The following is a 27,020-nucleotide window of genomic DNA, read 5'->3' as shown; positions in this document are numbered from 1 at the left end:
GGGAGAAGCAGTGGCGGAGCGGAGGTGACCTGAGGTGGGGGGGGAGGTGGGGGGCTGCAGCAAGTAAGGGGGCGGGGGGCACAGAGGAACCGCTCCCCGCCCCAGCTCACCTCCTTGCCACCGCTGCTCCGCTTCTCCTCCCCGCCCCTTCCACACTTCCCGCGCCAAACAGCTGATTAGTGCAGGAAGCCTGGAAGGGAGCGGGGAAGAAGTGGGGCAGCAGCGGTGTGCTGGGGTGGGGAGCGGTTCCTCTCCCTACCCCGATATAACGCGGTCTCACCTATGAGACGCGAAGATTTTTTTGGTTCCCGATGACCGCGTTGTATCGGGGTAGAGGTGTAGTTATAAAAACACAGGAACATGCTTTTAAGAGGTGTTAAATACAATCAGAATGAACAGAGATACAGAAAGCCACCGCACTTCCCATCCGCTGACAGTTTGGGATACAAAGGGCTGCTCAGGAGATGAATGAAACAAGCTGCTTTCAAAAAACTTTAGTACTGGTGAGATTTTTGTAATAATTTAGCAGGTTGAATATAAAGTGTTTCTCCATTTTATACAAGTTCTGCAATTTAGTGGAACAAGTTTGATGCAATATGGATAAACACCATTTACACTTAAGCTGTTAAATTATATAAAAAACCTCACAAAAACTAGTTACCTAAAAAGTGTTACTAGCCCCAGCTCCTCTCATTCATCTGCTGAACAGCACCTCCTGGGTCACAAATTGCACAGCAGACTAGGCCTCCTGCAGGGAAGTAGCAGGAGAAAAAAAGGCAGCTCCATCTGAGAGAGAGATTCAAGCACCATCCACTGTCCAAAGAGAATGAAGGAGTGACAAGGGTTTCTAAAGGGTGCCTGAAAAATTCATTAGCGTGTATGTAGAGATCTTATAGACCTGTTTAACACAGGAGGAATAAATTAGGCAATGGCATAACAACTGGAATATAAATGTACACATAAGCTCAGAATGTTTCATTTCAATGCACTATTATAAACAAATACACACCTTCTAGTATCTAGAAGTGAAAATTGCCCACTGGGTTACACGAGCACATCAAATGCTGTAATAGTGACATTCTATACTTACATGGAATTTCAATTAAAATATCTTGAGAAGCCTAAACAAGAAGTGCAGAGTTTGAGTCCCACCAATCCTTTCAAAAGGAGTCTGCCTAAGGCAGAGCTCTGCATTCCACTCAGGGCCACCCCACCATGGCAAGAGCAGAAAAGCGGCTGTAGGAACTGGAACTTCCATGGGTCTCCTAAAGAAAAACTGGCTTCCAGCTACTGCTGTTACATGGTTCACAGCAACACAGCAGACAGGCCTCCAGTCAGCAAGAACACTTCAACAGAGAGCAGATACTGCGCCTGCCAAACCCACAGAGCATTTCTGAGCATGATCTGACCTCTCAAGTGCTCAGAGCTGACGGTCTGGGCCCAGATTCAGAGTTTGCCAGCACAATGTAATTTGCTTCTTGAACTCATGAGCGTGAATGGACACCCCAGGACCCAGACTCCCAAGAGCAGACTGTGCACAGCCCATGAATTGGGCATCCCACTTACTGAAATATTTCCATAGGCATGGAGGATGGGGTTGACAGGAAGGGGAACCTGCAGAAAGAGAACGGGTTAGAATAAGGCAGGTACATGCACACGCACACGGTTTCCAGTAAGAGACAAGCACACTGTCAGGCCTTTACCTGGAACTCCCCACACAGAGAGGTGGTTTTCAGTAGCCAGAGCAGTGTAATTCTCAGAACATACAGGGCATTTTGTCTTACACATCTCCATTCTTTCCCACCCAGCCAGCCATCAGCCTCCCATATAACTAGAAATAATGGGATGAAGGTAAGAACGAACAGCTAGGCTGGATGGTAGGGAAAACCTCCTGGCAGAGATTTCTATTAGGCAATAGAATAATCTCCCCAGGGGAAGTGGCAGAAGCCCCAGTGCAGTCCAAGACATTAAAAACCAGAAGAAAATGCACTGTTAATTGCGCACTAGGGAATGATGCCGCCCTTCTGCCAGGAGATGGATTAGCTGCCACAACTCTTTATTTGCCTGCTTAGCTTCCTCCCTGAGGAGATGGAGCTGGCTGGACACATTCACACTTCACTGGGTATATCCATGTCCAGGTGTCTTCACCTCTTTCCCAGCAGCTTTACATATGGCCTGGTGCTCCTTTAGTTTTGCAGTCTCTTCTCTGTACAGCTCGATGGCTTCCATGATCCGCTCAGCCTGTGCAGAACAAAAGCAGCACATCAGTCACATCAGGAGCTGAAAGGCCTGGCCAAAGCAGAGCTCATGTCCTGATTGGGAGGACGGGGAGCGGGGGTGGGGGAGCTCTTATTTATCAGCTTAAGAGCATTTCATGAGATTCCAAACATGGCACCACTGACCAGTTAGTATGTAGAAACCATGTGACCTGCACTAGCCAATCAATCAACATTCAGGATTCCCCAGCTTGCGGAGGTGCTGTTTCTCTCTCAAGGTGCTCCTCTGACATCTACAGGCAATTCCAGCCTGCTGTCCAGCAGTAACTCCTCAAAGCACTCTCTTTTCAAAAAGAATACTGGGCTGGTCAGTTTTGACCATATGTAGTTTTACTTGCTAAGGTAAGAGTAGCCAAGCCTCAGGCTGATTGCTGCAAGGGTCGGAGGGATCCCCAGGACTCCACCCTCCCACAGCATTGTACAATTGCCAAGGGGCATTATGAGACATTTCCACCTTCTTCTGAAGTATCGGGGATTGGCCAGGAGCAGGATGCCTGACTGGCTGGACCAACACATCCTGATCATGCACAGCAAAAATCTAAGCTTCTGGTGGAGAGTCCCATTACCACAGAGCATGCCTGCGGAGCCAACTGGCTTAAACAAAAGAATATGCAAAGCTTTTAATTCTGTGTTTACAAACAGGAAACAGATCCATTCACCCCTGATGCCTGCTGGCTGGGTGGGGAATGTCCCAGAGAGGGGAGATGGCCTCAGTACTGCCCTGGGAGGCACCAACCTGGCACGTTTCTGGACGGACACAAACTCCTTCTCTGGGCTGAGGTGACCCTGCTCTGCCTGATTAGGGAAAGTCTACTTCTGTGCCCTACATCTCAGATATCTGCTCCTCAGAGCATGAGCCCTTCCAGGGAGTCTGCTGGCCTATCAGTAACACTGGAGAACAAAGGAAAGAACCAGCAACACCCACACTAACTTACCGCTTTGACAGTTTCAATGGTCTTTTTTCCTGCTAATCCAGTCTCTCCCTGGGTCTCGCCAGCCACCTGCAAGACACAAGACATGTCTCAAGCTACAGTCCTTCCCACTAGGCAACAAAGCAGCTAATGAAGCCCCCAGGCAGCTCAACCCTCTTCCACAGTCTACATCCCCGCTGCATATTAAAGCTCAATGCCTTCCCCTGCCTCTCATGTTCTTGGCTTTCCATCAAGTTCCCTGTATTGGTGCTTTACACTGGTAATGGATTGATATAGAAATAAACTACTTTCAGCTCAGAGTCCCAAAGCACCGAACTAGTATTAACCCTCATGGCCCCATGAGAGAGGTGACTTTCTGGATAGGGAAAAATAGGCGAAGAGAGCTAACCAAGGTCACACAGTGAGGCTGTGACAAAGTCAGCAAAGGAACTCAAGCCTCCTGCCCTAATCACTAAACACGCTGCTTCCCATCCATTACACATAACAAAGGCACTGAAGAGCCAGGCCTCGGACACGGCTGACCTAGCGTGGATCTGAACTGGTGATGTACGAAATGGAGAGAAGGCAGGAACTGGGATTCACAGACTGTAGTTACTATACTGGAATAAGGCCAGGACCCCTCGCTCTTGCAAGAAGGGCCCAGAACGCCTTAATGAGTGCCTTGGCTTTCAGTCTCCTGTAAGCCAGCGTCTCCAGTGGCATGCTGCCCTGCGCTCCACACTGGGCCAGTACCAGTGAACTAGATCCTCCCAGCGTTCCTTACAGGTCTCACGTAAGTACAGATCCAGACGAGCTCATGAGCATTTTAGTCTGCTTAATATTCTGCTGGTGAGACAGCTCTACTCACCACAGGCTGATCTTCCTTAGCCACGCTCTCCTCGTATTCAGCTTCCCTTTGCTGCAGCGAAGGAGAAAGCAATACGTTAACATGGGCAGGGAGCGCAGGTAAAACAGCGAGAGTGAAAGCGTTCAGCTTCCTCCTAGGAACGCTGTGGCTTCGTGTGAACCTTGCCGCCCAATCTCAAATCTGGGACATCCCTGGCAGGGTGCCCAATGCAGGCTCCCAGGTTTGTTTTCCTCCAATGGCCCAGCATGAGCTCAAGATGCCCACACCAAGGGTTTGACTTGCACAATCACACCAGTGCTCACCACAGCAGGGCTGAGTGAGTGACGGCTCCGGCATCTGCTAGGCAGGCGGGGAACAAGTGTGCAGGCTGGGCACACGGGCAGCCCAAAGAGATCGCTAGCATCAGCTAGTCCAGCCGAAATTAAGACAATCCAGATACAGCTGCTCCCTCCTGAGACATCAGCCCATCCTGCAGGAAGGAGCAGTCCCAGCAGGGCACTGACTGGCACCTCGCACACTACCACGGCCCTAGCACTGTTTAATCCATCCTCTGGTGTCCAGAGCTGTGGCGTCCCCACGGAAGGGCCAACTCACTGTTCTGGATGCATGGAAGAGATGTATGATAAGCTCCCCTAAGAAAAGGGCATCTACCTCCCTTTGGCAGGTTTATATATCATCCTATAGCCATCAGCATTTCTAATAGGCAGTCCAGGGGTATTGAGGTCCTAAGGGTCACAGCAAAATCCCCACAGAAGAGTCAGGCCAGACATCACTGACTCTCAGGTTTCCTCCTCTGCACATGCTGACAGGCACTCTCTCCTCCACTGGCACTTTGGGGAGTGCTTTGATGAAGAGGTGAACCCTGAAGCACAAGTTCAAGAGGCAAGGTAGGCCTCTGCCAGCTCCCCTTAGCCATGGGCCTACTATTGAGAAGGTGCTGCCCTCAACTCTCTCAGTCCTGTGTCTGTTAGTTGCAGTGATGACCACAGCAGCCATGGCAGGCCCAGGTGGAGAGGAGCTTGCATGGGCCTCTCACACTAAGGAACGGAGCAACCTGTGCACACGACATCTAATTAACAAACTCCCCATTGCTGTCACTGATGGAAAGTGCCCCAAACACCAGGGAGGGTAGAAAGTTAAGAGGGGCCTGCAGGAAAAGACCTGAAGGAAAAAACAAAAGGAGAAGATGAAGCCAGTACTCCTGGGGAAAACAAAACATCTATTTGGAGGGAAACCTGGGGAGCAGCATAGCAGAGAGCACGTTAGCTAGGAGTCTGCAATGCAATCTAGCAGGGAAAGAGAAAAGAAAAGACAGCCAGTGCAATCTTGAGCCACCTGAAGATCATGCTGGAGACAACTGTGCCTTTCTCTGCAGTACCAGCAATCCCCCGGAATACTCCAGTCACTTCCGGACATCTCGCTCCCACACACAGGTAAACAGTGAGCTGAGATCTCTTAGGTGCGTAAGATCCTCTGAAGATTAAGAAGGGGCATTTAGTGGCTGAGGAGAAACTAGGGGTGGAATTGTCTCTTGTAGGAGACCACAAGGAAACATTAATGCTCTTACCATCTCCCTTTCCTCTTCCAGGATTAGTGGCTCCCTTGTCCTTTCCCAAAGGCGCAGGGATTTATCATGAGATGAAGACACGATGTAGTCTCCGCTCGGACTGAGTGCCAAGCACCACACCTCCTGGTGGTGTCCCTACAGGTCAGAGGGAAGAGATGAGACATGACCCCCACCAATTCTCCCAGTCATTAGGGGAAAAGAGCTGCCCAGGCCTCAGTCACTCTCTGAAACCCTTTACCTCCAGGGTCTGGATGTGCTCAAACTTATCCGCATCCCACTGCTTAATCTTGTGGTCCTTCCCAGCCGTGAAGAAGAGATGGGACTTGTGGACAAACTGGAGGGTCATCACACTGAAGAGTGAGAGAAAGGGATTGCCATCACACAGGCAGAAAAGGAGACAGTGAAATATCTGAAGCCAACACCCTTTCTACAGCAGCCCCCTCTCTGCCTGCCCCATGGCAGCACTCTCTGGGCATTGCAGGGACTCCAGGAGGTAGGGGGAAGAGATTTACCAGACTACGACATCAACTGTACCAGCCTCTGCTGCCTTCCGCTCTCCTGCGTGCTCTACCCCAGCGGAGCTCAGCCAAGCTCCACAGCAGGGCACAAGCACCAAACAATGAGCTGAAGAGCACCAAGGCTCAGCGCTGAGGAAGCGGGGAGAGCTAGAGCACCACAGACCAGTGCTTCAGAACCACTGCTCAGGAAGGTGCGCCTGTCTGCTCTGGTGCCTACGCAGTGCCACACACAGGAGACCAGGGGCCCACATCCCACCCCTGCAGGAGCACTGGAGAGATGTCACTGCCAGGGCAAAGATCAGTGGATCTGCAGGGAGGAGTCTACCGCCCACCACACCAGGGCCTACCTGTCATCGTGAGCAAAGAGAGACCGGTGACAGTCGCCGAAGTCCAAGCCCCAGATCTTCACATTCCTATCAGCAGAGCCAGTTGCAATTAGGGCCCCGTCCTACACCAAGCAAGGCAGAGAGAAGGGGCATGACTGACCCGGAAGGGATGACAATGATCTCTGAGCTGGCCACTAGGACTGAAAAGTACATGACTAATGAGCAGGGGCCCAAGAAACAAGTCTCCATCCACCAGGAAAGGACATACAGCTGTATTACATCCCAAAGCTGCCAATGGGGGACTGGGAAATGTTGGGGCGAACTCGACAGAAACTTTCCCCCACCCAAAATTCACTTGTGGGTTCTTGTCATGACCTAATCCCACAATCCTTTGCAGCCAACAAAGGACTGTTGAATGGGTGAGGATTAGTTTGGGTCCTATCAAGTTTGGGTGGATAGTTGGGTGGTTTTTAAGTCCAGCTGAGAATCGCCATTCTAGAGGGCCCTGCCTAGCTCTATTCCCAAGCAAGGCTGTGGTCAGTTTTTAAGGCCACAAACATCGGCAGAATTCCAGAAGATCTTTTGTGAGCAGCCCCACTTCACTCACATAGGAGATATCCATACAGAGCACCGGCAGCTTGTGTCCATACAGAGACAGGAAAAACTGGAAAGAAAGAGGAAATGGATCTATTTAGAAACACTGGGCACAGCACTTTGAAAGCCTGCTGCTCTGTCCCGAAATCCCCTACATTCAGAGGTGCCTGCGCTTCCAAACACCTTCACAGTGAAGGTTAGCAGCTGACCTATGATTACAGGGAAGATGGCAGGCAGCTGATACTGTTAGAAACAGTACCCAAGATCACTGACAGATCAGAGAGGAGAGAGCACCCGTTCCTTGGCTTCCTTTGTGTATTTGTCAGCATTTTATGTGCAGCTACTAACCATCATATGCTGGTCTGTTTCACTGTGGGAAAGTGTTTCACTGTTTCACAAGGACCATCTAACTGCCAGGCACTATTCACAAGAAGGGAGTGTGCTCTCACATGCAGGGAGGCTCTCCTTCCCACATTGGCTTCAGAGTTTGGCGTCCGTGTGTTGACTGGAGGAGAGCTGTAGCCCCACCCCCAAATCTCTTCACAGACACAGGGAGGAGGAGCAAGGAAAAGATGGGAAGGGGGCCCACAAGGCTCCTGCACTGAGTGGGGAGGGCACCACTGGCCTTGCCCTCCTGTGCAGCTGGATGTTTGTAGCCAGGGGAGGGCCTGATTCCACCCCCCCATTTAAATGCAGATTTCCCACTGAATTCTGGCCAGTGTTTGGTGGGATTCTGGTCAGTAAATAGGGACCAGAACCAGAAGTCAGCAGACTTCCCCATTTGTTATTACTGGCCAGCTAATTACTACATGTCCCCTCCAACTCTCCCCAGCCTTACATTACTGCTTCAGGTACCATTCCCATGTAACAACAGTGACTGCACCAGGTAAGCCTGTAGCTCTGCTCCAGCAACCAAGCCACACCTTTCCAGGCAGCTGCCTCACTACCCCCCACACCAACTCTCACCCCAACCCCTCCATGCAACCCAGGCAAGAGGCCACCTTCAACGTGTCAGTGTAGAATATTTTCACAGTGCAATCCAATAAGGAGATGGCCAGCAGCTTCTGGTTGGGGCTGTAACGCACACAGAGAACGTCCTCATCCAGCTGCAAGATGCGCGTCTGCTTCACGGAGAGCCTAGCAACGGCCAAGAGGAAAATAGCATCATTGTCCTTGCGCACAGAGCGCCAAGGACGCAAACGCAAACCCACAAGCTTATTCCAATACACAGCCACCTTCCTTGGCTCTTGGAATGAAGAAGGACTGAAATGAGCCACAAGCTGTGCATATATGGATTTCACTGCCCAATCTCTCACTCACCTATATGGAGAATCTGACTGAGAAGAAGTTACAGGGAAGCTGGAAACCAGTGACCCAAAAGTGACTTGAATTCAACATGGCAGGGAATAGATTCACAGAATGCAGCAAGCAGCACAAGGCCACTCAATCTCAGTTTGGGAAATTAAGGGAGTATGGTGCAATGAAATGAAGCAATTAAAATATGGAAGGGGGCTGGGGAATCCCATGAGAGATTGTGAGTAGGACTCAACAAATCCTCAGCAACACAAGACTGCAAAGAACATGGAAGCAGGGCTGGCAGGAAAACAACAATTCTGCTTCATGAAAAGTTTTGGGCTTTCAAAAATTTGTTTTCAGTCCGATGCAGAACGAAAACAAGAACGTGCAAAATTTCTCCTGAACAAATGAGAGAGACCCCTCCCCAGAACACCTCATTGCCTGGTCAGGGCACTCACCTGGGATGTGGGAAACCCAGGGTCAGATCCTACTCTGCCTGATCTGAAGCAGGGACTTTTAGTGACTCGCTCTAAAACCTAGCAGTTAGGTAATTCAAGCCTGGATCTCCCACATGCCAGGTAAGAGTGCTCTAAACGCTAGGCTGCAGAATGAATCACTGAGATGCTGTCTCACTCAGTACCATCCTGAACCTGAGAAACGTTCCCGATAAAGAAGTTTGCCAGAACAGATATTTGTTTCCACACATTTCAGTTTAGTCACACACACACACAGAGCACGTGTTACCAAAGGCATCCAGGAACAAAACTAAGGCCAAACCATCAAGCAGGGAGAAGGAATGCAGAGATGGAATGCTGCCTCCAGAGAGGCTTTTTTCTCTCACCTCTTTTGTGTGCCATTCTCGTCCTTCACCAGCTCAAACTCCCAAAACTTGACACATTTATCAGCACCTCCTGTTACAAAGCCACGCTGAAGGAGAAAGAAGTTTAAAATTTAAGCAAGTGAGAGCACCTTCACTGCACTCAGGAAGAATACACCCAAAGCAAGGTCCTTACACTTGAAGAGCCTTTAGCTCTTCAGTTCCAGACCAGAATTTAAGTTCATAAGACCTTAAGACCCAGCCTAGATCTTAAGTTCCTACAACATGAAGCTTAAGAGCAGATTACACTGACCATTGGTTCAGTTAGAACACAGAACTTTTATTTACTGTGCAGAAGACACAAACACATTTGGATTTCAAAGGCTTTGGCAGACGGGATTTTTTTCAGGTGGAATGAACTCAAGATGGTGGAGTGGGCAGGATAAATCAAGATGTAGCCTATACCAGCAGGTTGTCTAGTGTACTGACAACCTTCCGGAGCAACTTGACTGATTTGCTGTAGATAGTGGATGTGTGTGTATGATCGTTGGGTAGGGTGAAAACCCATTTGACCATATTATTGCACCTAGAACACTTTATCAACCACACAGAAATGGTCTGCTTGTAGAATCGCATTTCCAGGGGGCATATTTACACCCCTGGGATCAGTTATAAAGTCTTCCTAATGCTCTAGGATCTGCAGATGAGAAGTGTTCCAGAAAGACAATGAGCTGTCACTGTTTTGAAAACACAGAAAATGACATCCCACACTAGAACAGCAGAGGGCTATTGGTGTACTACCAAGACAGCTTCAGGTGTGCAGAACTGAACAGCAGAATGTTTTATAATGCCGAACAAAAGTGCGGAGGTGATAAACACCCCCCACATCAAAACCCTACAATGCCAACTTCTGCATCCTCAAAGCCACCCCTGAGACGCAGGCTTCCTAAGAGCAGCGCAGACCTACCACTAAAAGAAAGTTACCTGGTCGGGTGAAAGAGAGATGGACCACAGGGCCCCATCGTGCGCTGCAAGTGTCTCCAGCAGACTCCCAGAGGCCAAATCATACAGCTGCAGCTTCCCTGTCTGGGGAGACAAATTAACAGAGAGCAAGTCAGCAACTTTATTCTGTCTCTAGTACATGCCAAGACAGGTTGAGATGCAGTGAACAGGTCCAAAGCCCAGTCTGCAGGCCTGAGCCACAAACAAGGTGTGATAACTTGAAGCATAGAGTCCCAGAGACAGAAGGATTTGTGATTAAAGGAGCAAGGATCCCAGTGGAGAACAAGTTAGCCAGTAGGAGAGGAGCCCAGCTAAATTAAAGAGACATAACAGGGAGGGGGAACATGGGAGCTCTCAGATCAAAATGAAGCGTGAGAGGAACATCCTGGTGCCAAGGCAGAATCCTACTGGAGAAATGCACCAGCTCCATCTATGGACTCAGCACAGAGGACATATTTCTGACCTGCAGCATCCCCAGCTGTCCCTGGCCTGGAAACTCTACACGCAGCTCTACTGATACACCTCACTCCTGACCTGCTGCACTCCCGTCTCTGGCCCGCAAAGCAGTAAATGAGCACTAGACACAGCCAATCACCAGGGACCCTGTTTACACTAGGGACATTTTCAAAAACATCCCACCATTGCTAACACCAGCCAGCTCAACCCACACGAGCTACACCTAGGGCAGAAAGGGCACCAACTGCCACAGGCACTTTCAGCACTAAGTGAATCAGACATGCTCTGAAAAGGGCTACAGGGCAGTGGTAAGATCACCAGGGACAGCCCATTTTCATTAAGGCTGCCAGCGTTGCTAACACAAGTGGAGCTGAACCAGTACTAGCAATGGTGGAAGTTTTTAGGAAGGTTCCCTAGCCCAGTGGTTTTCAAACTTTTTTTCTAACGACCCAGTTGAAGAAAATTGTTGATCGCCACGACCCAACGGAGCTGGGGATGAGGGCTGCGGAGATGAGGAGTTTGGAGTGCAGGAGGGGGCTCTGAGTTTGGGGGGGCTCAGGGCTGGGGCAGGGGGTTGGGGTGCGGGGGGGGGGGTCAGGGCTCTGGGGTGGGGCCAGGGATGAGGGGTTTGGGGTACAGGAAGGGGCTCTGGGTTGGGGGGAGGAGGCTCAGGGCTGGGGCAGAGAGTTGGGGTGCCATCTTACCTCGGGCAGCTCCTAGGCAGCAGCGCAGCAGGGGTGCTAAGGCAGGCTTCCTTCCGGGAACCAGCCAATGGGAGTGCAGAGCCGGTGCTCAGGGCGGGGGCTGCGCACAAAGCCCCGTGGCCCCCCCATGTAGGAGCTGGACCTGCTGCTGGCTGCTTCCAGGGCGCAGTGCGGTGTCAGAACAGGTAGGGACTAGCCTGCCTTAGCTGGGCAGCACCGCCGACCGGGTCTTTTAATGGCCCGGTCAGTGGTAATGACCAGAGCCACCGTGACCCAGTGCCTTCCATTCCACGACCCAGTACTGGGTCGCGACCCACAGTTTGAAAACCACTAGCCTAGGCAGGGGCTGGGTCTCAAGGGGAGCTCCAGGGGGGAGCCAGTTACCTTAGTTCCTATGATGACCTGCCGATCTCCCGGGACGAAGAGTGAGCAGAGCGCATATTCGCACGCCATGGTCCGGATACACTGCAGGGTCGACCTGTGGGTACAAGCAGCATGCGAGATTCCATTGTTGTGTACAGACCTTGCCCCTTTAAATGAGCTGTGTTGCTAAAAGGCCTTTCATACCAATTGGCCTCTCTCTCATGCACTGTACAGGAGGCCAGAGATTACAACACCACTGAGGGGGACAAATCCATCTCAGAGCCTGGCCCTCCAGCTCGAATGCTGCTACCCCAGCACAGCACTGAAAAGGTTTCCCTATAAGCCAACTGGGAACACAGTCAGCCCCCAGCTCATTCTTGTCAAGAGGGACAGGAGAACAGCCCATGGCAGCAACAGGGTACTTCAGCCTGGAAGGAGTACCAAACTGTGGGGTATTATGAGCCTGGCAGGGCACATGCTGAGCCCAGCAGGCTTGTGAGAGATTGCACTGGCTGGGGTAGGACAAGTGCCACGTAGAATCAAAGCCTCAGTGCACAGTTTAGCCCATAGGAAGGTTAACTGCCCACCCAAGTACCTCTGTGATGCTACATCCAAACAGAAAATCTATGGGATCCCCAAACCTTCTCCCTATATCAGAGAGAGAACTGGGAGACGGCTACCTCTCCCTCACAAAATAACTGAAAACTGCTGGCTCAGAGGGGGGGAGCAGGGTGGGAGGAGTTCTCAGAGGATAGCCATGTCCCAGGGGAGTAGCATTTGAGGAGTCAGTGATGGTGAGGGAGCTCTGCAATAGCATTGTGGGTTAGAACAGTGACCCAAACAGTCCAATGTCCTTTCTCCAACAGTGGCTGGCATCAGATACTTCAGAGAAGGTACAAGAAAACCCAAGGCTATGTCCATGGGTAAAGTTTCTCCCTAGCCCCACACAGTTAGTGGTTGGTTTATGTCAGAAAACACAGGATTAGAATCCCACATGGAAAAATAATCAGCACATGTGATTTTTTTTCACCCCACAACTGGCAGGTACTCTATAAGAAAAAGCCCGGAATGGAAGGAAAACGGCACGTCAGCAACACCACTGCTAGCCCTTCTCTGCCTGCACCTCTTGGAACACTCCACGAGACAGGCATCCTGACCCCGGAAACTTCAACACAGGTTCTGGTCTTGACTTGCTGGGAATGCCGCCTGCATATCCCCACCAAAGAAAGCCAGGCAGGGAGAACCACCTGGTACGAGAAGTGTCTGTTGGTGGAGTCCCTCAGGAAGCTGGTAAAAGAGCTGCAAGAGGTGGCAAGGACTTCATCGACAGGATGCACACAGACACATCCAGGATGGAGGATGCTACACAACCTCAGATAACTACAGCAGCACCAGAAGAGGAAAGAGAACTGGCTATGCTACAGGAAGGAGAAATGCAACGGAAAGACTGCTGAGAATCATCCGTCCCTCTGACTACTAACCCATGCGGCTCATCCATCTGGGCCCTAATGATATTGCCAGGTATGACCCTGAGCAGATCAGCTTTGATTACAGTGCTTTGGGAGCAAGGGTGAAGGAGATGAGGTCCCAGAGGTTGTTCTTGTCCTTCTTCCCAGTTGAGGGTAAAGGCCCAGGCATGGACATGCACAGTCTGGAGAGGAATGCAGGGCTGTGCAGACGGTGTTTAGGGGAGGGCTTTGGCTTCCTTCACCATTGGATGCTGTTCCGGGGAGGAGCACTGCTGGGAAGAGATGGGGTCCACCTGACCCAAGAAGGGGAGAGTATCTCCACATGCTGACTCACCAATCTAGTAAGGAAGCCTTTAAACTAGGTTCAAAGGGGGCAGGTGACAATTGCCTACAGGTGAGCATAAAGAAGGGCAACCTTAAGAGGGCTGGATGTTGGGTGGGGAGACATGAAAAATTACAAAAAAGAGTCATAGGAGCAACAAGAGGGAAATCAGTGGGGGAATCTGTTCAACATCTTAGATGTCCTTACACAAATGCAAGGAGTATGGGGAATAAACAGGAAGAACTGAAAGTATTAATACATAAGCTAAATGATTACTTAATTGCATCACAGAGACTTGGTGGGATAAATCTTATCACTGCAATATTGGTATAGAAGGGTACAGCTTGTTCAGGAAGGACAGATGGGGGGGAAAAAAGGGAAGACTATGTCAATTATACATCAAGAATAAATACACTTGTTCTGAGGTCCAGAAGGAGGTGAGAGACAAAGTCTCTGGGTAAAGATAAAAGGGGGAAAAAAATAAGGGTGACTTAAAGGGCTCTACTTTAGACCACCAAATCTGGAAGAAGTGGATGAGACATTTCTAGAACAGAAATATCCAAAACACAAGATCTGGTAGTAATGGGGGACTTTAACTACCCAGATATCTGTTGGAGAAGTAATATGACAAAACACAAAATTTCCAAACAGCAGGTGGAATGTATAGGGGACAACTTTTTGTTTCAGAAAATGGAAGTAGTAACCAGAAGGGCAGCCATTTTAGACTTGATTCTGACCAACAAGGAGGAATTGATTGCAAATCTGAAGATGGAAGCCAATTTCAGTGAAAGTGATCGTGAAATAATAGATTATATTATTCCAAGGCAACGAATCACTGAGAGCAGCAGAACAAGGACAAAGCAGACTTGAACAGCCTCAGAGAGCTGGTAGGTAAGATGCCATGGGAAGAAAATCTAAGTAATAACAGAGTTTGGGAGAGTTAGCAGTTTCTCAAGGAAACAATATTAAAGGCACAACTGCAAACTCTCCCAATGCAAAGGATAAATAGGAAGAATAGTAGGAGGCCAATATGGCTCCATCAGTGACCTGAAAATCAAAAAGGAATCCTACAAAATGTGGAAATATGGATGAATTGCTAAGGAGTAGTACAAAAAGAACAGCACAAGCATGTAGGGACAAAATCAGAAAGTCTAAGGAACAAAATGAGTTACACCTAGTAAGGGACATAAAAGGCAATTAGAAGAGTTTCCTTAAATACATTAGGAACAAGAGAAAGATGAAAGAAAGTTTAGGTCTCCTACTTAGCAGGGCAGGGGAACTAATAACTGATGGCATTAAAAAGACTGAGGTGTTTAACACCTATTTTGCTTCACACTTCACTAAAAAGATTAATGGTGCCAGAATCTCAACACAATAAATATTAACAAGGGGAAATAAATGTAAACAAAATAGGCAAAGAATACATTAAAAATATTTAGAACATAAGAACGGCCATATGGGTTAGACCAATGGTCCATCTAGCCCAGTATGCTGTTTTAGATAAATAAAATGTATTCAAGTCAACAGTGCCTGATGAAATTCATTGTAGGGTACTTAAGGAACAAGCTGAAGCAATCTCTGAGAACTCATGAGGTCCCAGAGTACTGGAGAAGGGCCAATATAGTACTTATATTTAAAAGGGAATCCAGGGAATTATAGACCAGTCAGCATAAGTTTGATACCTGGAAAGATACTGGAACGAATTATTAAACAATCACATTTGTAAGCACTTACAGAATAATAGGGTTATAAAGAATAGCCAGCATGGATTTATCAAGAATAAATCATTCCAAACCACCCTAATTTCCTTCCCTGACAGGGTTACTGGCCTAGTGGATGGGGGGAAGCTATAGACATGACACAGCTGGATTTTAGTAATGCCTTTGATACAGTCCCACATGACATTTTCATAAGCAGACTAGTGACGTGGTCTAGATGAAATTAGTATAAGGTGGGTCCAAAACTGATCAGGCCAGGGAAGCTAATGATCCAATCACGGACTAAATTTGGTGATGGATACTGGTCATGTGCCACATGAAGAATGAAAATTGAAAGACCATACTCAGAGTAGTTATCAATGGTTGGCTATCAGACAGAGTATCTAGTGGAGTCCCACAGGGGTCAGTCCTATTCAATATTTTCATTAATGACTTGGATAATGGAATGGAGTGAACACCTATAAAATCTGCAGATGACACCAAACTAGGAGGGGCTGCAAGCACTCTGGAGGACAGGATTAGAATTCAAAACAACCTTAACAAATTAGAGAATTGGTCTGAAATCAACAAGATGAAATTCAACAAAGTACAAAGTACTACACTTAGGAAGGAAAAATCAAAATGGGGAATAACTAGCTAGGTGGTAGTACTGTTGAAAAGGATCTGAGGGTTATAGTGGTTCACAAATTAAATACGAGCCAACAATGTGATGCAGATGCGGAAAAGGCAAATGTCATTCTGGGCTGTATTAACAGGAGTGTTGTACGTAAGACATGGGAGCTAACTGTCCCCTCTACTTGACACTGGTGAGGCCTCAGCTGGAATCCTCTGTCTAGCTCTGGGCATCACATTTAAGGAAAGATGTGGATAAATTGGAAAAAGAGTCCAGAGGACAGCAATGAAAGCGATAAAAGCTTTCGACCTGACCTGTGAGGAAAGGTTAGAAAAAGCAGCCTGTTTTGTCTTGAGAAAAGACAACTGAAGGAGGACCTGATAACAGTCTTCAGATATGTCAAGCACTGTTATCGATTAAGATGGTGACCAATTGCTCTCCATGTCCACTGAAGGTAGGACAAGTAGTAATGGGCTTAATCTGCAGCAAGGGAGATTTTGGTTAAATATTAACCAAAAAAACCCCTTTCTAACAATAAAGGTCAGTAGGTTCTGGAACAAGCTTGCAAGGGAGATTGTAGAATCCTCATCACTGGAGGTTTTCAGGAACAGGCCGGACAAACACTTGTCAGGGATGGTCTAGGTTTACTTGGTCCTGGATCTACACAAAGGGCTGGACTTGATGACCTCTTGAGGTGACTTCTAGCCCTACATTTCTTTGATTCCATGACAGTAGATGTCCTCAATATCCAAAGAGCTGACCTTTTATATACCCCATTAAACTCTTAGCCTCATGATATCTAGTGGTAATGAGTTCCCCGGGTTAGAAATGCATTTTAATTTCTTGCCTTTCCGTTTCACGAAAGTAGTATCCCCTTGTCCTTGTATAATGAGAAAGAGTAAACAGAGTGCCCCATCTACCTTCTCTATTCCATTTATCACTTTGTATTCCTTGGGATCATTCCCCACTACCATTTCCCATTCTCCCCTCTTGCCTGAACAGCCACAACCTCTGGGAGAAGGACACTTGGCAGACAAAGAGGAATTTACAGAATCAGAACACGCACCTGTTCCAGATCTTAACAGATTCAGCAGCAGCCGAGAGGATGGCAATGTTGTCGGAGCTAAAAGCCAGTGTCCTGACATCACTGCGGTGACCTCCAATGGTTATCTTGGATGCACGGACAACTTGGGGGACCTGTGCTGATGGGGTCAGGATGTATGACTCAATGGTGTTGTTCTGGAGCAGTAAGGTGGCCTTCAGCTCTCCTTTCGGAGAGAGAATCAAGTCAAATGACCTGTTTAAATGGACACAGAGAAATCAGGGTCATAACTAGGAGACACAATATGAAACAAACTAAAGGAAAACACCAAGAACAACTTCTTGATAGGAGAGGCAGTCGGCAATGGAATAGTCTAACAAAGGCAGCAGTAGAAGCCCCATAGGACCGATCATTTAAAACTAGAGGAGGCAATCCCCTAGAGCAGGGGTTCTCAAACTGGGGGTCGGGACCCCTCAGGAGGTTGCGAGTTTATTACATGGGGGATTGCAAGCTGTCAGCCTCCACCCCAAACCCTGCTTTGCCTCCAGCATTTAATGGTGTTCAATATATTTAAAAGTGTTTTTAATTTATAAGAGGGCAGTCGCACTCAGAGGCTTGCTATGTGAAAGGGGTCACCAATACAAAAGTTTGGGAATCACGGTCCTAGAGAATCCCTTGCAGGGAACAATCTTGATGGAAGGGGTGTGAAGACATTATAGAGATATGGGGGTGGAAATGGACTAGCTGGGACCCTGCAGGCCTCTCCCCAGCTCTAAGTTCTATGGAGTCTCAGGTTCTCATCTTTGCAGAAGAGCCACCTTTGTAAAATACAAACTCTCCCTGAGTCATGGCCCCCGCACCGGGTGCCTGAGCTGCAGCAATGACCCCAGGACAGGGGTTTGCACTCACTTGATTTTAGCAGAAGCTTTGATGCTAGTGACTCGCTGAATCTCTTCTTGAAGACTCATCTCAACGCTTCCTTCAGGCTCCTCTTCCTCCTCCTCAGACTTCTGTCTAGAAAGGTCAGACAACCACTTGGAATCAAGTTACCAGTCACTGCCAGTCCAGTCACAGGCTAACACGGGGCAGAAATGTACAGACACATTCCACCCCACCCCCCCAAAAGAACGAACAAACTAACTGCAACCCCTCTACAAATGAAACTAGCTGGACCCTTATCCAGTGCTGACACAGACGTGCTCTTCTAGCGGAGGTGCACTGCTCTTCAGTGCAGACCTTGATGGCCAACAACGCTGCTGGCAGTCCTGAAGAAACCTCAGGACTCTTGTTGCAAAGTTAGAGAATAATGATCCTAAACCGTCTTATTAAGATGGCTATCAAACCACATCCTGCTATGAGAACTATTCAGTGAGGAGAATCCACCTACTCCAGTAAGGTGAAATTGTTTATTGGAGAACAACAAAAAGCCACAGGTTTAGGACAGGAAGTGCAAGAGAATACTCTAACAAACTGAAACCACAAGGGCAATTCAGGGAGGTAGAAAGTAGATATCACTGATGAAATTTGTTCAAGACACCAACTTAATTGCATCCATCCCCACCCGTGTACTTAGGGCTTGTCCACACATGGAGTTATTCCAGAATGGCTTCTGTGCTTTAAATTCACACCCTACCTTAATCCAAATTAACATTCAAGTGTAGACAAGCCAACAGGCTGAAAGCTCTCAGCAGCAGGGATCATTGTTTTGTTCCGTGTCTGTACATAGCTCAGAAAAATGGGGTCCTAACTCCTAATTCTGGCCCTTAGGCACTACCAAAATATAAATAGATGTATCCTGGGTGTGCCTCAGATTTCCCATGAAGTGAACTAACATTCACCTATCTCCCACGGCTATTGTGAGGAACGTGTTAGACACTAGGGGATGTATGAATGATGGACACTGGAGAAGCATAATATAGACTTATAATAAAAGGCTGTCTGCTAAAAGACAGTTTGCCCCAATCTGAACCTGGCACATACCACCCCGAGGCTCATGATCTGTAGATGTCAAAGTGACTCTGGTTACTCAGCCTAGCACCACCAGCTTTCACATCTCCTGAGTCATAGATGGTGATGTACACGTGGGGCTTTACCAGGAGAATTCTGTCTATTCCCTCATCCCATTCACTTCTTGCAAGAGAATCAGATGGAAGGTGATTTTCTCGCAATTACTGGGAACAGAGAACAACCTGGCTCACACCAGCACCAACCAGCCAGGAAGACAAACATGTTAACAGCAGACTAACTGCAAACGGTTCATGATTCATTCATTCCACCCTCTCACTGGATGGGCCTTTTGTCAAGTCTCAGCACGTGGACATCATCAACTTAGAAAAACAGAGCTTACTTGGTTTTTTTCTTTGCTTTTCTCATTTTCTTTTCCATTTTCTTGCAAATTTCATCCTCAGTAAGAACACAAAACACTTCCAGAACAGAGTCTGTTCCCTGGAGACAGATTCACAGCGTTAGTGCTAGCAGCAAGTCGCCTAAGAAGCTGCCGCAGTGGAGAGTCCCTGAGACGCACAACAGAGCCTCCTCTGTAGCCCACTAGCCAAAGGCCCCAAAGCATATTACTCACATGGCAGGCTAGGACCCTGCCTGTCCGGTCAGTGGCGAGAGTAACTACTCGGTCTCTTCCTTCCCGCATGATGGAGCCAGCTTTGTTGCACCTCAGGAGGCGCTACAAGGATACAGAAAGGGAAAACGATTGTAGTCTGAAAGGTCAAGCAAGTCTTTAGATACAACAATGAAAGAGCAGAGTCTACAACATCTGACTAGCATCCAAAAGAGACAAGGAATCTTCAGCAGCAAAGAGGGTGGGAACTAACAGCAAACAAACATTTGTGTCAGGCACAAATTTAACTTATGTTTCTTGCATTGTAGCTGAGAACCAACTTTCTTTCATGGACTGAAACATGCATCTCACTAACTGGAAGGGCATTTATCTGAACTTTTATAAAATTAAGGCACCAGCTTTTAGTTCCTGTTGCAGGAGAGAGATGAGGAAGGTGGGGGAGAGAGATCATTTAATTACCTGCTTAAAAATAGAGGCAGAGAAACTTCCTGAAGGAAGGACATAAGGAACAGTTGTTAAGGCTGCGTGTCTAGCTGTAACTGAATGAGTGAAGCTGAAATCTTCAAAGGATTCTGGAAGTGCCAGCAGGTGAGTAAGTGATCCAGAGAGGAGGAATTTAGTGAAAGGCTTTCAGGTGCGGATTGACCTAAGTGGAAGTGGCTTCCACAATAGGCGCTGATTCTAAACATGGCAGCACCACTCTCTGAGACCCTTATGACAAGGGATCCTCGAAATCCATTTCTCTCGGAAAAATGTGGAATTTGTGTTTTTACAGAGAATCTTTAGTTTTTACATTTTGTGAAAAAATAAAAACAAACATGTATGCATTAACTATTAATCAATGTTACTGAAAGTACCAGTGACACTTATTCAATGCCTGCAACTTCCCCCTCTTGTAGTTGATTTTTTGAATGCGCTTTAAATTTACAGTGGAACCGCATATAGCTGATCTAATTGGGACTGGGACCAGATAATCAAAAATTGGGATAACCAGGAGGATTGGCAAAGAGCTTTCTATCTCTTATTTTAAGGTGGGGCTCGGACCACAGGAGCCCTGCCGCAGGCTGCCCCTGATGGTTCACTTAATATGGAGAGCCAGATAACGGAGGCTTGGATAAACAGGATTCTACTGTATATCAATAAAACACTGTGTTCAACTGATACCTATATATATATCATGGCTAGGGAAACTAAAGTTCAGCATTCCATTTTAATTGTGGGGAAACGGAGATTTTTATGACAGGTTTCAGAGTAGCAGCCGTGTTAGTCTGTATCCGCAAAAAGAAAAGGAGTAAAACCAGTTGGAGAACACTTCAATCTCTTTGGTCACTCAATTACAGGCCTAAAAGTGGCAATTCTTCAATAAAAAAACTTCAAAAACAGACTCCAATGAGAGACTGCTGAATTGGAATTAATTTGCAAACTGGATACAATTAATTTAGGCTTGAATAAAGACTGGGAGTGGATGGGTCATTACACAAAGTAAAACTATTTCCCCATGTTTCTTCCCCCCTCCACACCGCACTGTTCCTCAGACGTTCTTGTCAACTGCTGGAAATGGCCCACCTTGATTATCACTACAAAAGGTTTTTTCCCCCCTGCCCTCCTGCTGATAATAGCTCACCTTACCTGATCACTCTCCTTACAGTGTGTATGGTATGTTTCATGTTCTCTGTGTATATAAATCTCCCCACTGTATTTTCCCCTGAATGCATCCGCTGAAGTGAGCTGTAGTTCACGAAAGCTTATGCTCAAATAAATTTGTTAGTCTCTAAGGTGCCACAAGTACTCTTTTTTCTTTTCTTTTTTTTGAGACTTTTATGGGGTTTTTTTTAATCACAGAAAACCAGGATACCTGGTTATGACATAGGGTACTGTTAATAAGTCTTAGGTGAATCAGTTTCAGCACTGAACGGAGGCAAGTGGAAAGTGACCATTTTACTGAGGTCCCTTTCCTACAAGGAAAGAGCTCTGCTAGCAACGCCAACCCTTTCTAGAGACCCACCAATATGCTTACATTGGGGATTTCTTTGGCACAGGTTACCAGCAAATACAAGCACAGGTTCCTGCTGCTATTTTGTGGGTATTTGGGGAAGTGTGAGAGATTGTTCCTCAGGAACGTAGAACACACTGGTGTGATTCCTTGATTATCGGTCATGGTGTCTTCTCTAGAAGTGCTGGAGATCATCCCCAGGGCACAAAGCCATCAGAGTGAGGCAAGTGTCAGCTAGGTAACCAGGTCTGTCCTCGAACCCCTATTTCATTATTTGAGCTGTGTATCTACCCTCACTGACAGCACAAAACCCTGTGAACCTGCACCACTTCACCAGGGTGGGGAAAAGGGTTACCTCCTCCAGTGTCTCATCCAGGTCTGAGGTCTCATCCACTTCCGAGGTCTCTTCTGCTTTAGCTGGAGACCCTTTGCTTTTCTTGGATTCTGGCTCATTAGGGTCTGTTGCCTGCTTGTAGCAGACAAAGGAAAGAAATATCCTTAGCACACCCTGGCTTCTCCCTCACCTACATCTCGATTCCTTCCAGCCATTTAACACTGTCACAGCTTTCATTCGGAACTGCTCAGGAGAACAGCCAGGATGAAAGATGCTCTATGAAATGAAGTCCTAACAGTGTAGACAGTAATCGAATGGAATCAGTCCATTTCAGAAGAGCTCCCACAATGCAGCCTGAAACAGGGCTCCCAAACGTTGCCCAGCCAAGGTCCCCATCAGCAACTGGCTGGGACACCGAGGGCTGCATGTACCTGGCACAAAATGAAGCCACCTGCAGACCATCCGTTCCAGCACATGTTGCACCACCCCAACCCAAGTGGCCTTCTCCTGAGACCACAGTGAAGCACTGGATGTCAAAACCTGTCCTCTCCACAAGCCACACCCAGGCGGTGAAGAGGAGGGTGACCACCAGTCATTTCATGCTTAATTGGCTACCCCCAATTTAAAGATAAGGAGTGGTCTGCAGTCACCATGCATATCCCCAGATAAGAATTTCCTCCAGCTTCTCACCCTGCCTGATCCCGCAGCAAGAAGTGCCCCATTCTTGGGACAAGCTCCCACACACGCACAAAGGCAGTCTGCACAGAACTACAACAGAGCTGGGAGCCAGTAGAAACATACAGTTAAAGCCATCAAACATACAGTTAAAGCCATCTCCACATTGAGAGTGTCCTGGACGGATATTGACCATGTCCCAGAAAGACACTCAGTCCTGCCATGTTCCAGTTCAATCCAGTCCCGAGCAAAGCAACCGAGATGATGCATTCAATTCTTACCTCCTGGATGTAGGTGATGTTCCACACCCTGAGCTCACTGTCTGCAGTGCCAGTGATGAGACGCTTCTCTTGTGACACAAAGGTTAGTCCCCACACCTGCCAAAGAGAAGACACCGAGAAGCGTCTTTATGTCTAGTTATATGGCCTCCCACCACCACAATATCAGCACGCCCCACCAACATCAGTGAATTTAGCCATACAACATCCCTCCAGGATAGAGATTTAGTGTTATCCCTTTGAAGGGGACTGGGGGATTTTGTCTTGTTTTTTGGTTTGATTGGGATTTTGTTTATTTGTGGAGAGTGTTGGGGGGTGGGGGCATGACAGGGGGAAAATATGGTCTCTCTCTATATACCTATTTAAAAAATAAAATAAAAACCCAGATTTTTCCTTTTTGCAGTTATACTGTCTTTCAGCTAAAAGGTTAACAAACAAAAGGAGGACTTGTGGCACCTTAGAGACTAACAAATTTATTTGAGCATGAGCTTTTGTGAGCTACAGCTCACTTCATCGCTTATGCTCAGATAAATTTGTTAGTCTCGAAGGTGCCACAAGTCCTCCTTTTCTTTTTGCCAATACAGACTAACACGGCTGCTACTCTGAAACCTGTCAGTATAACAAGCAATAGCCTATAATGTTCCTGCCCTAAGATGCCAATATACAAAGGGCAAAGTTAACAATGCTATTAGGGCTTTGGCCAAGGAATTCATCACATCAGTGGATTTCAGTCTCCTCATTAATGTTGTATGTAACAGGATTCTTGCACTGAATCTCTTTGATTTTTTTAAATTTAAATGGAAAAATGAGAACAGAGCTCAAGCTCTGCTACATAGGATACTGCACAAGGATATCTGGTTTGGAAACATCACTCCCAGCAAGAGCGATACAAGCCTCCTGAATAGACGAGGCTTCTCACCTGTCCCCTCTTCACAACAGCCAACCACAAATATTTCACAGGGGCTGTGATTACAACCTAAAAAAAATCCAATCCTGAGCAGTGTGGATGTAACAATGGAAGCTGCCTTGCAGCCAGTGTCCTGGGATACTTGTACTGAACTAACTCCCTCTCTCAATCTTTAATTTTACTTACCTCAGTACGGTGTCCAACCAGTGTTTTGAAGCAGTGCTGCGTATCCAAGTCCCACCATTTCACCAAGGTGTCTTTACCACTGAAAAAAACAAATGACATCACCCAGACATGAGGCAAGGTCACCAGAGTTCAGCCAAAACTGTGAGCTTTGAAGAGAGTAAGAAACACAAAAGGTAAAGCACACTGCAAGGTGTCAGAGGTCAGATTTATTTAGGCTAGGATCTCAGCAGGTCTCACAAGCTAAGCAGAGTCAGGATAAGAAATCCAGCAAAACACAGGCAATACAGAAATATGGGCTGGTGATCCATCAGGAGGCACCTCCTAGAGTCAGCATGGAAACCCCAGCCTAGTGTAATGGAGAAACCATTCTGCTTTCTTTAAGGGCAAGGGTATCAAGCCTGGTGCGCTAGCCAAATTCCAACACTGGGTCTCCCTAAATTCCCCCTGTATTTTCAGTTGATACAAAATTCTTCATTGCCTGTCCTAATGAACTGTATGATGATCTGTGCCAAATTAAATGCACCAGACAGAGCTGCATTTTAGCTTATCAGAGGTTTTAGGACTTTTCCATTTGCAAGGTGCTCAAAGAATCAAATACAGCTATCCCCTTCACATTCCGCAGATAATTAAATCTCCTTGAGGAGTCATGTTTCCAGCTTTACTTGAAGGAAACAGGGTGCAATAACAGGTTGTAATTAGGATTGTCAAGTGATTAAAAAAATTAATCATGCAATTAATCGTGCTGCTAAACAATAGAATACCATTTATTTTAATATTTTTGGACATTTTCTACATTTTAAAATGTATTGATTTCAATTACAACACAGAATACAAAGTGTACAGTGCTCGCTTTATTTCTTATTACAAATATTTGCGCTGTAAAAATCAAAAGAAATAGTATTTTTCAATTTACCTAAGTACTGTAGTGCAATCTCTATCATGAAAGTTCAACCTACAAATGTAGAATTATGTACAAAAAAAACCTGCATTCAAAAATAAAACAATGTAAAACTTTAGAGCCTACAAGTCCAATCAGTCCTACTTTTTGTTCAGCCAATTGCTCACACAAACAAGTTTGTTTACATTTGTAGAAGATAATGCTGCCCGCTTCTTGTTTATGTCACCTCAAAGTGAGAACAGACACATGCATGGCACTGTTGTAGCTAGCGTCACAAGATATTTTCATGCCAGATGCGCTAGAGATTCATATGTCCCTCCATGCTTCAAGCACCATTCCAGGGGAATACGCATCCATGCTGATGACGGGTTCTGCTTGATAACCATCCAAGCAATGTAGACCAACGCATGTTCATTTTCATCAGCATGAGTCAGATGCCACGAGCAGAAGGTTGATTTTATTGTTTGGTGGTTTGGGTTCTGTAGTTTCTGCATCAGCGTGTTGCTCTTTTTAAGACTTCTGAAAGTATGCTCCACATCTCATCCCTGATTCTGGAAGGCACTTCAGATTCTTAAATCTTGGGTTGAATGCTGTAGCTATCTTTAGAAATTTCACACTGGTATCTTTGCATTTTGTCAAAATTGCAATGAAAGTGTTCTTAAAAAGAACATGTGTTGGGTCATCATCCGAGACTGCTATAACATGAAATATATGGCAGAATGCGGGTAAAACAGAGCAGGAGACATACAATTCTCCCCCAAGGAGTTCAGTCACAAATTTAATTAACACATTTTTTAAACAAGCACCATCAGCATGGAAGCATGTCCTCTGGAACAATGGCTGAAGCATGAAGAGGCATATGAATCTTTAACACATCTGGCACATAAATATCTTGTGACGCCAGCTACAACAGTGCCATGCGAATGCCTGTTCTCACTTTCAGATGACACTGTAATTAAGAAGTGGGCAGCAATATCTCCCGTAAATGTAAACGAACGTATTTCTCTTAGCGATTGGCTGAACAAGAAGTAGGATGAGTGGACTTGTAGGCTCTAAAGTTTTATATTGTTTTATTTTTGAGTGCAGTTATGCAACAAAAACCCCTACATTTGTAAGTTACATTTCCATGATAAAGATATTGCACTACAGTACTTGTATGAGGTGAATTGAAAAATACAATTTCTTTTCTCTTTTTACAGTGCAAATATTTGTAATAAATATAAAATGAGCACTGTACACTTTGTATTGTGTTGTTATTGAAATAGATATATTTGAAAATATAGAAAAACATCCAAAATATTTACTAAATTTCAGTTGATATTCTATTGTTTAACAGTGCAATTAATCACGATTAATTTTTTTGAGTTAATCGCGTGAGTTAACGGCAATTAATCGACAGCCCTAGTTGTAATAAAGTAAAAAATTATTAGCAATTACTTTGTCTAATTCCAGGCCCAATTCTATTTTCACTAATATCAACGGGAGTTTTTTTGTCAAAACACCATCACATTAAAGGTTCTCCTTGGCACGGCTACCTCAGGGCACCTCTACCCTGTGATTGTAGCATGGGTAGATATACCTGTGGGTAACAGCTGTAATGATGATTTGGTAGCTTGGGCACCAGGAAGAGGCAGCAACACACATACAAGCCTGACAAGAAGCCTGGGTATACAGTCAGGTCGCTACATCTACACTGCTGTTATCCATGTTTGCTAGATTAAACGTACCTTCACTTGCAGTGTAGACATACCTTAAGCTGAGCCAGCACTAGTGTGTGTGCAGGGGAGCTGATGCATAAGCAAAGACATTGGGACCTTGCTTCTCCCTGCCCCCACATCTCCGCTTTCTCCCCCCCCCCCCCCCGGCACTCCACAGAGCTCCTCCAATACCAGAAAACACCAATATAGGGAACCGAGAGGACCACGGAAATGGCCATATGTGAGGAGATGTGCATGGGCTGGATGGAGAAGAAGAGTGCTGTTAAAGACCAGCATTGTGCAAAGACAGGATGCAGGGAGCCCCGTCCCTTGTGTCTGCACTTTAACCACCTCCTGCCTCAGTATGTAGTAGGGCCAAGGATGCAGCGTTATGGGGAGCCTTTCAAGCACAGATGCCCAAATGCAATCAGAATCTTTCAAAGCAACGACAGTTTTGGCCAAATAATCTACCAATGAGAACTTCTGACGTGTCCAATCACCCATCATACCAGTGACTCACTACAACCAACAGAATTGTAGCATGAAAATTAAGAAGGGTAGCAATTGATAGGGTTACTGCCAACATCATGATGACCCCAGTTAAAAGTAATCTGA

General features: G+C 46.7%; 1 protein-coding gene across 4 annotated transcripts in view; it reads right to left on the bottom strand.

Annotated features, from left to right (window-relative positions):
• Positions 1-27,020, bottom strand: part of WDR3 (WD repeat domain 3) — a 40,645-nt gene that overhangs the window by 4,480 nt on the left and 9,145 nt on the right. For 2 of the 4 annotated variants that reach the window (XM_037910168.2, XM_043538769.1), the window contains exons 5-23: positions 23,811-23,889; positions 22,721-22,816; positions 21,786-21,896; positions 19,441-19,542; positions 19,210-19,307; positions 17,772-17,876; positions 16,887-17,117; positions 11,720-11,813; positions 10,158-10,259; positions 9,198-9,283; positions 8,062-8,197; positions 7,074-7,130; positions 6,488-6,588; positions 5,861-5,972; positions 5,623-5,757; positions 4,056-4,106; positions 3,212-3,277; positions 2,149-2,241; positions 1,567-1,614 (exon numbers count right to left, since the gene is read on the bottom strand). In XM_037910168.2, the coding sequence (XP_037766096.1) occupies positions 1,567-1,614; positions 2,149-2,241; positions 3,212-3,277; positions 4,056-4,106; positions 5,623-5,757; positions 5,861-5,972; positions 6,488-6,588; positions 7,074-7,130; positions 8,062-8,197; positions 9,198-9,283; positions 10,158-10,259; positions 11,720-11,813; positions 16,887-17,117; positions 17,772-17,876; positions 19,210-19,307; positions 19,441-19,542; positions 21,786-21,896; positions 22,721-22,816; positions 23,811-23,889 (1,903 nt within the window). Of the gene's footprint in view, positions 1-1,566; positions 1,615-2,148; positions 2,242-3,211; positions 3,278-4,055; positions 4,107-5,622; positions 5,758-5,860; positions 5,973-6,487; positions 6,589-7,073; positions 7,131-8,061; positions 8,198-9,197; positions 9,284-10,157; positions 10,260-11,719; positions 11,814-16,886; positions 17,118-17,771; positions 17,877-19,209; positions 19,308-19,440; positions 19,543-21,785; positions 21,900-22,720; positions 22,817-23,810; positions 23,890-27,020 lie in introns of all 4 variants that reach the window. The other 2 variants (XM_037910159.2, XM_043538768.1) reach the window with 1 other exon arrangement.

Source organism: Chelonia mydas, chromosome 1 (assembly GCF_015237465.2).
Source record: "Chelonia mydas isolate rCheMyd1 chromosome 1, rCheMyd1.pri.v2, whole genome shotgun sequence".
Lineage (NCBI taxonomy): Eukaryota > Metazoa > Chordata > Testudines > Cheloniidae > Chelonia > Chelonia mydas.
The sequence above is the reverse complement of the archived record's forward strand: the minus strand, read 5'-3'. Positions and strand labels throughout refer to the sequence as shown.